At 47.2% G+C, this 12,756-nt stretch overlaps 1 protein-coding gene across 1 annotated transcript; it reads right to left on the reverse strand.

The window, feature by feature from the left end:
• Positions 1–1,750: 1,750 nt before the first annotated feature.
• Positions 1,751–9,948, reverse strand: LOC116956825 (putative defense protein 1). Its single transcript, XM_032978675.2, has 5 exons — positions 9,513–9,948; positions 7,388–7,497; positions 6,369–6,481; positions 3,142–3,209; positions 1,751–1,963 (listed from the first exon to the last, which is right to left on the reverse strand). The coding sequence occupies exons 1-5, from the start codon at positions 9,703–9,705 to the stop codon at positions 1,827–1,829; spliced, it is 621 nt and encodes a 206-aa protein (XP_032834566.1). The 5' UTR covers positions 9,706–9,948; the 3' UTR covers positions 1,751–1,826.
• Between the last annotated feature and the right edge of the window lie 2,808 nt (positions 9,949–12,756).

Below are 12,756 nucleotides of genomic sequence, written 5' to 3' on the forward strand. Positions count from 1 at the left end.
AGTGCAGGTGTGTCGGGGTCTAGTCCATGTTGGACCAACTTTTCAATTATTTCAATGGTTTCAGGTACTGGGACCTTGGTGAACAAAGAGACCACATCGAAGCTGACAAGGATATCGTCAGGGGACACTACAACGTCTTTGACCATAGAGACCAATTGGGCTGAGTTAACTACTACTGAGGCGGTCATGCCAGTGAAAGGCAGCAAGGTATCTGACAGAAAACGGGCTAGTCTATAGGTAGGGGAGTTGATCGTGGATACGATGGGTCGAAGTGGGGTGCCTTCTTTATGAATCTTGGGAAGACCATAGAATCTAGGGGGTCTTGCAGCAGAAGGTTTTAGGGAGGGACGTTTAGTTGGGTCGATTAGGGAGGTCGAACTTGTGATGATCTTGTTGGTTTTTATCGCTAGGCTATTAGTAGGGTTATTTTTTTATTTTTGAGTAACTTCCATCGTTGAGCATATTCTGAATTTTGTTGTTGTATGAATCTTTATCCATAATAACAGTAGCGTTGCCTTTATCGGCTGAGAGGATGACTATATCACTTCTGTTTTTTTAAATTCGCGAGTTCAGAGCGTTCATTTTTGCTAATGTTACTAAGCATTCTTAAGAATAGTGGCTATTTCAGCTCTCGCAACGTCTGCTTGGATGTGTCCTACGCCTTTGAGGGCTACATCGACCTGAGATATGATATCATCTATTGGTATGTGTTTTGGGGTGACAGCAAAATTTAGTCCCCTAGCCAGTACTGTTTTCAGATTGTCCGAAATCGGGGTGCTACTCTGATTAATGACGATTTTGTTAACATCTAGTTTTGTTATATGTGGAACTGGGTTTTTCTTTGATAGGTGGTTGAATTTAGAAATCAGGTTAGCTTTACATTTGACTGACAGTGACTCAGCAGAAGAAGCAGTCATGTTGTCTACGTGATTCCAATCAGAAGGTGACATTTTTTGTGTTAACATTAAATGAGCTTGTAGGAGAGTCCTGTCTAAAGTATCGAGTTCAAATCGGAGTAGCCTTATCCTCTCTGAGATTAAAGATAGGCTGGCCTTAAGCAGAATCTGTTTAGAATTCGGAGAAGATACAAGGGGTACCTCTGCGGATGTGTACACTTTAACTTAGCTATTTCAATGAGCCATTTCAATGCTAAATTATATGCTAATTCCTTTTTCAAGGCGCTTTGTGTTTTTCTTCTCACACAGCATAAAGGTCGTGATCTAAGCGTGGCTTCTCTCACTCCAGCGCTGTCCTCCAGACAGTCTCGTCCCTTTACCTGATGAAGGCCGCTTGTGTTGTGGCCGAAACGTCGTGATTTTTTGTTATTTTATTTTCACCTACGTGACTTTACCCAATAGAACCAAAGAGTATGGATCCTAGCAGTCACGAAAGCTTTAAATCTAAAATTAAGTCTTGCTTTGCAGTTCCTAGCTACTTAAAGATACATCACGAAATGGACAAATGATTAAAATATTTATGCTCATTATTCATACATTTATATCTTAGAACCGTATTGGGTCGGGCAAAGTACTCAGTTGAGACAAAATTCAACGAGTAGGGTAACAGTAGCAGCAACATAAGGTTGAGAACAACTGCCATAGACAATGACGACGATGACAATGATTAATTTTAGAATATTATTTAATGATTAAGATGTAACCCAGACAACACCTTCCCTCAGAACCCACAAATGGACGGAATTGGTGGAATGGTTTCACTTTGGAAACCCGGCCCACTGCCCCCCCCCCCCACCACCCCACCAACATTTCGTCACCACTCCGGACTGTTGCACGCACTCAAGGAACTCCGTGACTTCGCCGGTGGAATCAACGACAGCACGCGGCTGTGACGACGACGAGCAGCGCGCCCAGGGAGAGCCCAGACATGGCGAGGGCCGCGCGCCCGGCAGAGTTGCCTGGCTTGGTTGACGTCTTAGCTGGTGGCTTAGTTGTGGCTACATAACCTGCAGCACACACAAGGGAATGAGATTTTTTGTAAATATTGTCATCGCTCCTCTCACACAAAACAGAGAAAGTTTTTGCATGTTAAGCCTTATCCACGACTTGCAAGGCCTGGTATTGTGGCTATGCATGCCTGCGATCCAGCGCTGTGGAGTCAACGAGAGTTGGTGGACCACGTATGTATGTTGAACTTCTTTCGCACCGTACATAGCCAACCATGCTTATCGGAGGTTCAGGTGTCACACACAAACATTGTAAAACTCCCTCCACATGGATGTCGAGGAGGTGCCCCCATATCCTTGGCTCACCAGGAGAAGGTGGCACAGCAAGGTGCGGACTGTAGTATTACCTATCTGGCCCATCTGTATGAGACAGAGTGTTGTCCCCTGGATACACATGTTGGGGTTTCTCTGGGCCCTCGCACACGCGTGAGCACGAGGTTTTGTCGCTGACGTACGTGCGGAAGGAGGTTTGTGGGCTTCGATGGCGCCGGTGGATCATTGTGACTGGGCGCTGCCGGCATGGAGCAGGTTTCTGGGTGATTTCCAAAGGTCACGAGGGCCACCCAAAGGCGGTTGCCATGCGATCGTTAATATAATGGAGTTAATTTGGTGTTTGCGCCATACTTCACAAGGCTCGTGTGAAGGGAGGCGCTGCCTGTCACGGTAGTTTATGAGTTGGGGAAGCGGTATTTGGCAGTTAGCGTGATGCGCTGCGAACCTGGCGACCCGCGTTTGTTTCCTGCTCATGCCCATCAACACCGGTGACGATTATCTGAACTGTTCCTGAGCCTCCCCTAGGTCGACTCACCCTCAAATGAGTACCTGGTGTTGTGTGAAACATTGCAGCTAGGGAAACAAAAGCGACCAGGCGTGGTTCTGGCCACCCACTCCCTTGTGTGCCACGGTACCGACCTTCAGAGTTGTTGCTACTCGCTAACAACACTTACCCGACCAGTCGAAGGCTATATGGGTGATGTTTGTGTTTCAGGAGCGGGACATGTTGCAGGTAATTTTCTGTCCACATTGAGATGCTTGACCAATACCAGTCACATTGGAAGAAAACGGAGCACTCAGAAGAATGAGGGGGGAAGTTACAGACCAACACACGGAAAGGCACCCGAGTGGGAAATCAATCCCAGCCACTTGTGGGTGGACCACCACTGCACTTGTGAACTCACCTGAGGCATTGACCTTTACCGACTGCACGTTCATTTGCCATTCGGGTTCCGTCTTGACCACGGTCGCTCTGTGGGGTGGACACACAGGTGAAGCGTGCAACAACTTGAGGCTTCGCCTCCACAGAGTCGCCAGTGTGAGCTTACACGTGATGAATCTTACATACAATTATGCACTGCTGCTATGTGCTGCTGTGATTGCTACAGAGAGTCAGATATTTTTTTAGTATAAGTGACGGTGATGATCAGAGATACAGTGAGGGAAAAAAGTATTTGTACCCCTGCTGATTGTCTACGTTTGCCCACTGACAAAGAAATGATCAGTCTATAATTTTAATGGTACGTTTATTTGAACGGTGAGAGACAGAATAACAACAACAAAATCCAGAAAAACGCATGTTAAAAATGTTATTTATTGATTTGCATTTTAATGAGGGAAATAAGTATTTGACCCATCAGCAAAACATGACTTAGTACTTGGTGGCAAAACCCTTGTTGGCAATCACAGAGGTCAGACGTTTCTTGAAGTTGGCCACCAGGTTTGCACACATCTCAGAAGGGATTTTGTCCCACTCCTCTTTGCAGATCTTCTCCGAGTAATTAAGGTTTCGAGGCTGACGTTTGGCAACTCGAACCTTCAGCTCCCTCCACAGATTTTCTATGGGATAAAGGTCTGGAGACTGGCTAGGCCACTCCAGGACCTTAATGTGCTTCTTCTTGAGCCACTCCTTTGTTGCCTTGGCCGTGTGTTTTTGGTCATTGTCATGCTGGAATACCCATCCACGACCCATTTTCAATGCCCTGGCTGAGGGAAGGAGGTTCTCACCCAATATTTGACGGTACATGGCCCTGTCCATCGTCCCTTTGATGCGGTGAAGTTGTCCTGTCCCCTTAGCAGAAAAACACCCCCAAAGCATAATGTTTCCACCTCCATGTATGACGGTGGGGATGGTGTTCTTGGGGTCATAGGCAGCATTCCTCCTCCTCCAAACACGGCGAGTTGAGTTGATGCCAAAGAGCTCCATTTTGGTTTCATTTGACCACAACACTTTCACCCAGTTGTCTTCTGAATCATTCAGATGTTAATTGGCAAACTTCAGACAGGCATGTATATGTGCTTTCTTGAGCAGGGGGACCTTGCGGGTGCTGCACGATTTCAGTCCTTCACGGCGTAGTGTGTTACCAATTGTTTTCTTGGTGACTATGGTCCCAGCTGCCTTGAGATCATTGACAAGATCCTCCCGTGTAGTTCTGGGCTGATTCCTCACCGTTCTCATGATCATTGCAACTCCACGAGGTGAGATCTTGCATGGAGTCCCAGGCCGAGGGAGATTGACAGTTCTTTTGTGTTTCTTCCATTTGCAAATAATCGCACCAACTTTTGTCACCTTCTCACCAAGCTGCTTGGCAATGGTCTTGTAGCCCATTCCAGCCTTGTGTAGGTCTACAATCTTGTCCCTGACATCCTTGGAGACCTCTTTGGTCTTGGCGATGGTGGAGAGTTTGTAATCTGATTGATTGATTGCTTCTGTGGACAGGTGTCTTTTATACAGGTAACAAGCTGAGATTAGGAGCACTTCCTTTAAGAGTGTGCTCCTAATTTCAGCTCTTTACCTGTATAAAAGACACCTGGGAGCCAGAAATCTTTCTGATTGAGAGGGTGTCAAATACTTATTTCCCTCATTAAAATGCAAATCAATTTATAACATCTTTGACATGCATTTTTCTGGATTTTTTTGTTGTTATTCTGTCTCACACTGTTCAAGTAAACCTACCATTAAAGTTATAGACTGATCATTTCTTTGTCAGTGGGCAAACGTACAAAATCAGCAGGGGATCAAATACTTTTTTCCCTCACTGTAGGGACCCCAAGCCTCACGTGCACAGCAGGCCATGCCCAGCTATGTGTCGACTATTCAGAGTATGGGGCGGACTCTGCTGAGGGACTGAGCTGAGGTGTTGTGTGACGTGGAGGGTGATAGGGGGCGTGTCTGGTCATGGTGGCTGGCACGCAAACGCCCCTCGGAAGAACGCTCTGAAATAACCTCTGGTGCTCATCTGTCGTGGAGTCTCCCACTTCTCAGAACACAACGCAGAGTGTCTTCTCGTCATCGTCTCAGAACTCTCTTATCTTTGTTGTCTATTTAGCCGACCTGTCCCCCAAGTAACGAGGACCGGCTACACCTCCATGGAGTCGCCGATGTGGAATCATAAACAAAAGTCGTCGCGTGGAACCAATCCCCAATGTTCTTGGGGAGAGGACGTCCATCAAAGGACAATGCAACCGCTTAGTGGCCAAAAAACGCCGATATTTAAAACCAAATAACCGGAGATTACTCGGTGGAGATGACGTAGAGCAGGATCTTACCCCCTAGATGCGAAACTTTGACAGGACCCTCCTGAGAAAAGGGTCTTGAGATTTGGCGAGACTCTCCCAGGGAGACAAGCGGAGTAACATTAAAGGAAAGGAGTTGCAGTCCAAGGTAAGCCTTTCAACGTGAACTCTGTCACCTCAACACAGCGCGTAATGCTTCAGGGAATTGCTCCGTTACAATGCACCACACCGAACCCCATCTACCCGCTCCTTTTGTCCTCTTCTCTGTCCTTTCTGGAACCTTAAAGGCCTCTCCACCACTCTCCCTTTGTCTTCCCTACCGGTCTCCACGTTGTAACAGGCACGTTCCGCGTTATAATGGGGCACGTTCCGCGTTATAACATCACAACGGCAACATAAACGTTCCCTAACGGAAGAACCGTGTTATAGTGAAAACGCGTTGTAGTGTGAACACCGTCACGCATTAAGCGAGGACTCACCGTATCCCTTCATATGGTTCTCTAGGCATTCCTTACACCAATCATATTTTTATTTACCTGGTATAAGACCCATTGAGCTATATGGATATTTTGCAGAAGCGATCTGGCCACAAATGATAGCTCATCGAAGTGGCTGATGTGGAAATTAATAGCAGCCAAATACTCTAAATATGTGGCCATTCTAAATGTGGAGGGAAAAGCCGGAGGACCCGGAGAAAAATCCACCTGACCACATTGAGAGAGACATGCACACTCCAAATATATAGGCGTCGGGGTCGGGATCGAACCCACAGCTTCCTGTATACCAGGCGAAGGTAGTTAACATCTCGTAGCCACTGTGGCGTGTAATTAGTACTAATATCCATAATAATCCAGTGGGCTGTGTGCGTAAGAGTGCCCTGTGACGGTGAACTCACACAAACACTACGGAGCTGGGAGGGTTTGTAGTCGGCGGGATCCAAAACAAGTTCAGGTTCGTCTTGGACGTGCTGGTGGAGTGCGTCACCGCGGCATTTGGCACGGAATTGCACTGCGAGACACAGAAACAAAACGACAATGGACATTGTTATTGAAGCTGGAATGAACCCAATGAGCCTATGGAGCCCTTTGTTGGCTGTTGTACAGCCCAGGCCGGGTTGGCAATGATGGAAACGTGCACAGGATGACCACGTGCCCCAGCCGTGTTTATCCCCCGTCCCTTACCTCGCCTTGAGTTAAAGGGGCTTTGCGTGCTTAGAATGGGCCAATGTCCAGCCTGAAACATCCCGAACCCGCGCATTAACCACCCACCACATTCTATTCATTTCGTTACGAATTGCCATGTTTTGATACTTGACAAACCTCACTAATTGGCTGTGTCGGGTGGTGGCAGATTAAACGACATCCGCCAAGAGTGAGGATCAAGAACCAAAGGAGTGATGGCAGGACCCAAAGAGTGACTAACGTAGGCGGTGATGAGAAGGAAACTGGCACTGTGGGCACACAACATGTAGGATGGAAATTAAAAGTGTTGTTCAGAAATATGAAAGGAACAAGAACGAGAGAAAGACCTCAGACAATGGCTTGACGACGACTACTACTTGAGCAAGTTGCGCAAGACAGAGGAAAGTGGAAACAAATGACGAGATGTGCAGTGGACACCTCCGGGCTATCTGCCCATGGATCGTGATTATGAGGATGATCTTCTTTGGTTCTTTCGGTAAAGTCGCTCCAGCGCTGTCCTCCAGACAGTCTCGTCCCTTCACCTGATGAAGGCTGCTTGTGTTGTGGCCGAAACGTCGTGAGAATATTATTGTGTTATTTTATTTTATCAATTTATTATTTTATTCTCATTCTACGTGACTTTACCGAAAGAACCAAAGAAGATGAATCCTTGCAGTCACGAAAGCTTTAAATCGAAATTCATGAGGATGATGTCAACCAAGGGATGAGTCACCAGCACGAAGATGTTGTTTGCAGGTGGGGTGTCCCATGTGCCCACGATGGTCGTGGTGTCGGGTATTCGCGCTTGCAGGAAGTAGCCCTTGAAGGTGCCCACGATGGTGACTGCGGACAGACACAAGGAGGCGACAATTTGTGAGACGCTCGCAGCCCCCCCACCACCTTAGCTCGGCTGTCGCGCTTCTCGCCCCTTTCGTGACACGAGCTGTGGCTGGGATGACTCCACAGTAAAAGTGGACAATCCGGTTCGTTTTAAATTCCCCGTGATTTTAAGCCCAGCGCTCTCTTGAATTGGAGACGGACCGGGCTCTCGGGGACAAGTCGGCTTAGCCACTGGAGACTCCACGCAGACATTTTTCTCAGCGCGAGGTTCTATCAGAACTCCGCCATTTCTTTGTTCATGATCATTTGCAAAAGTCCGTCCGTCACAACTTTGGATCTCCCAAATGGGTCGTCGGGGGGGATAACACACAGAGCACTGCGGTATTGAAATTCAACAGTCCTGGCACCAAATGTCGATACAGTGCATATCAACCATCCCCCATGTCCAAAGGAAATGTGCGAAACACAGACAGTCCTCAACTTAAGAGCATTTACGAACACCCGACGTACGAACTAGCTTCCATGAAATATATTTATTTTGACGTTGACTTAAAACGCGAACTCGCACTTGCAAACTGATCCACGGGAACAATTTTGTTCGGCGGAGCGATCCTGCGCGAGATGTCATGGGTCAATCTTGCGCTGGGAGTGTTTGTGCGTATGTGAAAGTGTGTGTGTGAGAGAGAGCGTGTGTGTGTGAAAGTGTGTGTGTGTGTGAGAGAGAGGGCGGTGTGTGTATGGGTTGCGGTGGCGCATTGGTTAGCGCGCTGCGCTATGAATCCGGTGACCCGAGTTCGATTTCCGCTCACGGCCAACACCGGTGGCGATAATCCGAACCGCTCCTTGGCCTCCCCGAGGTCGACTCAGCCCCAAATGAGTGCCTGGTGCAGTGTGTAAATATTTCTACCACGGAGACGAAGGCGGCCGGGCGTGGTGCTTCCCGCTCACCCCCTCGTGTGCTGTGCCGGCCTTCATAGGCGCTGCTCTCCAACAATGTGTTAAAGCTAAGTGGGGGATCGGTGGAGTGTGTGTGCGTACGTATCCTGTGTGTGTTTATGTGTGTGCGTGCATGCCCTGTGTGTGTGTCTGTGTGTGCATCTGTGTGTGCGACCCGTGTGTGTGAGTGCAATTTTGGTGACTAATTGCGTCCCTTCCGACAAGCACACCAGCATCAGGACTCAAGGTAAGTGAAAATAAACGGAATTTGTACATGTTATGTTACTTTATTTTGCGTTTATTTTTACTGTACAGTAGTTTTGTTCACAGTGTTACATGCAAATGTACAATATTTATTCTCCATTAGTTTAACTGCTTCCATTTTTTGTTGAACCGTAACAAATTGCATAGCAATGATCGTGTGTCCAATACGGTACGCTATTACGTTTTGACTTACGAACTAATCTTCGTTGGTTCTTTCGGTAAAGTCACGTAGAATGAGAATAAAATAATAAACTAATAAAATAAAATAACACGATAAAATTCTCACGACGTTTCGGCCACAACACAAGTAGCCTTCTTCAGGTGAAGGAACAGAACTGTCGGACGACAGAGCTTCGTCCCGACAGTTCTGTTCCTTCACCTGAAGAAGGCTACTTGTGTTGTGGCCGAAACGTCGTGAGAATTGTATTGCGTTATTTTATTATTTTATTCTCATTCTACGTGACTTAACCGAAAGAACCAAAGAAGATGAATCCTTGCAGTCACGAAAGCTTTAATGACGAATAATCGTAAATCGAGGCTGCCCTGTCGTAATTGAGTAGAGTACAACTCAGTAGCGTCTGCTCGTTTGCCAAGCGACTCTATAGCTGAGTGAGTGAGCGGTCCGTGGTGGTTGAACGCCGTGCAGATGAGGAGCGGTCAGTCCAGTCGACTGAGTCCTTGATACGGGCTGGAGGAATCCGCACCTGCGACTAGCACGGTTGGCTACGTACGGTGTGAAAGAAGCTCAACGTACGGACAGTCGACGAGCGGAGGGAGTTGTGTCGGGGTGGTGGTGGGTGGTGGGGTCATTCACTCACCGTTAACCTTGGTGCCAGAGGTGAAGGTGCTGCTGTTGGTGACGATGGAGTAGGGTGTGCCGGTCAGTGTGTTGGGGTCGTGCTGTGGAACCATATCGGTGCAGGCAGATGATGGAGCTCCACCAGGGAAGCCCTGAGTTCCGTGCAGACCCACCAACCCCAACATCCACACAGCCAGCAGCGCCTCCATCATTCGCAGAGAGAGACAAGGCCGCGGCGTTTAAGTCGACTACAAATGTTAGTGGTCAAAATTAATTTATTTCGGATAGTAAAACTCAAAAACTTTGAGCAAAAATAAATGCTGGGGCCAAATTTTAAAATATAAGCCGGCGAAGGTTAACAGCAAACAACCAAAAAATAATGAAAATGTATTTTGTTCAAATGTTCAAATTGTTCGTGTTTGCGATCGTTCTGGGCACAAACGGTGAGGGGAGCAGCATAGGTGCTGTGAGCCGGACCTGCGTGGGCGCCTGGGCATTTGAAGTAATCGAGGGATGAGGGGGTGGGAGGCCACAGCGTAGAGTGGAAAAAAGCGGTGGCACTCATTGGTCACCGGTGCCACAGCGATTTAGACAGAATTTGCGCAATGGATATTTTGCAATTTTTTGTAATCTGCTAAAGCGCATGGCGTGACGAGAGGCCACTTCCTTGAGCAATCATTTGTCATGTCCAGGTAGCTTCTTAAAAAGAGCTATGTATTTGGCTCAGTGGGCTTTTACCTGGTAAAAATACAAATTGCAGTTGCTTTCCTACTACTACTAAACGCGTGTTTTTAAACGTGGAGAGCAAAAAAACCGGAGGTCACGGAAGAAAAATCCACACAAGCACGGGGAGGGGGAGGGACAGACATGAAAGCTACAAACATGCAACAGGCATCATCAGTGTCGGGATGTAACCCACGACTTCCTGTATACCAGGCGAGGTAGTTAGCATCTCGTCACACGCAAATACACAGCAGGCATCGTCGCGGCCCTCTGACCGACACCGCGCTGCTGCGCGGGGTTCGTCCTCTCGCTCGGAGAGAGGTCATTCGGGGCTGCGACGTTCGCTTCGAGTCCCCGCGGACAGCGCAACGACGAGACCACCACACCTTGCGCTTCAGCAGAATACGAAAATATTGCGCAACGTTCTGCGTTGACAAAAGTGGTCCCCCTTTTGTTTGTCTAATCCCCGCTGCGTGTCCCCCCCCCTCCTCCTCCCCCGCTCATCTCTCGAGTATAAGGGTCGGAACTGATGGTGCAAGCTGAACTTGTCTACTTTATTTATTGAAGGGGTGCCACTGTGACGAGATGCTATCCTCCTCGCCCGGTATGCAGGAGATCGGGGGTTCGATCCCGACCCTGACGCCTGCATATATATGTGGAGTTTGCACGTCCTCCCCGTGGTCGCGTGAATTGATTCTCCGCGTCCTCCAGTTTTTCCCTCCACATTTAGAAAATGCGTTTCGAGTGTTTAGATTATTTTGCTGCTGTAAATGTCCAAATGATAAGCCACTTTGTTGAGCCTTCATTTCTGCCAAGCTTGCTTTTGAAAAATGAATTAATACCTCAGTGGGCTTTTCAGAAAACTCGTTCTTTAGCATTTTTTTTGTGTTAAGCAAATTTGTCTGCTATTTTTTCTGCTTTTGAGTTTTACCCTCCTAAATAAACTCTACTGACCACCGACATTTATCAAAGACTTAAACCCCTTGGCCCCATCTCCCTGGGAATGAGGAAGGCGCTGCTGGCTGTGTGCACCGTTGTGGGGTTGGTGGGTCTGCACGGAGTTCAAGGCCACCGTTGAATGGGGATGAAGTAAATTTGTGAACGCGTGAAGGACAGAGCGTGGTGGCTGTTGGTCGGTCGGTTGGTTGCGGGGACTGCATTTGGGGAAGCCCTGCCCCATGGAGTGGTGGTTCTCAACCGGGGGTACGTGGTCCCCTGGGGGGTACACGTGGCAATGTCCTAGGGGGGTACGCGAGATGATTTATAAATATCTGGAATTCTATCATACGTGAAGAGTCATCGGTGAATAATCATGTTGCGTGAATCTGCGAATATAAAAATAACTACTATAAAATGTAAATATACGGTAACCTAGAACGTTATAAAATACCTTTCTAAACTCAGTGATGGTAAACAATATGGTTGCCAAGAGTAACCAGCAAGAGTGAACAAATTAAGTCTTTACTCTTTGGTTCTATTGGGTAAAGTCACGTAGGTGAAAATAAAATAACGAAAAATCACGACGTTTCGGCCACAACACAAGCGGCCTTCATCAGGTAAAGGGACGAGACTGTCTGGAGGACAGCGCTGGAGTGAGAGAAGCCATTCTTAGATCACGACCTTTAAGCTGTGTGAGAAGAAAAACACAAAGCGCCTTGACAAAGGAATTAGCATATAATTTAGCATTGAAATGGCTCATTGAAATAGCTAAGTTAAAGTATACACATCCGCAGAGGTACCCCTTGACAAAGGAATTAGCATAGAATTTAGCATTGAAATAGCTGAGTGATTAGCTTGTAACTGGTCACAGAAATAGCTATGTTAAAGTCAGAGCATATACATTCACCGAGACACCTAGTACTCATCAAACAGGAGAATTTAGCGAAACACAACCACGCTCAGACAGCGGACCTTTAAACTGTGTGCGAGCAAACAAGGTGTTCTGACAAAGAAATTAGCATAAAAATTAGCATTTGATTGGCGGATTTTAGGAAAGAGGTGGTGTACGTGCCGGTGGACTTGCAGTTTGGCGCGGGGGGGGGGGGGGAAGGGGGGAGGGGGGAGTTTACCTATTGATGGTGTGAAAAGGGGGAATTTATAAGAGCTGCGAAAGTTTGGGGTACCACTACTTGAAAAATATACTGTACCATTGAAATTAGTTTAATGTTTAGTTCGATTTAGAACATCTTTCCAATGGTTGCTTCATTTGAAACCATCCTCTCGGTTGAAATTGTGTCTGTGTTTGTAGATCTGAATTGCTTCATGAACAAATCTCTGATAAAAGCCCGTGGGTTTGCAAAGAACCTTAGTATCGGAGAAAATTATATCGTGATCCCCCAAAGCGTTGTAACAGTGATCAGCCACAGCAGAAGAATTTGTTTTGCCGTGTTTCAAATCTGATTTGTGCTCGCGAATTCGGTCAGAGACATGTCGCTTTGTCTCACCAATGTAGCAATCACCGCAGGTACAACTCAATTTGTGAACCCCAGGTTACTGTAAATCAGGAATGACATCCTTCACGGATGGGATCAGATCACGAA

This window comes from Petromyzon marinus, unplaced genomic scaffold (genome assembly GCF_048934315.1).
Source record: "Petromyzon marinus isolate PM22_M1 ecotype Great Lakes invasive population unplaced genomic scaffold, UKy_Petmar_22M1.pri1.0 PM_Scaffold_5, whole genome shotgun sequence".
In the NCBI taxonomy this organism is placed as follows: domain Eukaryota; kingdom Metazoa; phylum Chordata; class Hyperoartia; order Petromyzontiformes; family Petromyzontidae; genus Petromyzon; species Petromyzon marinus.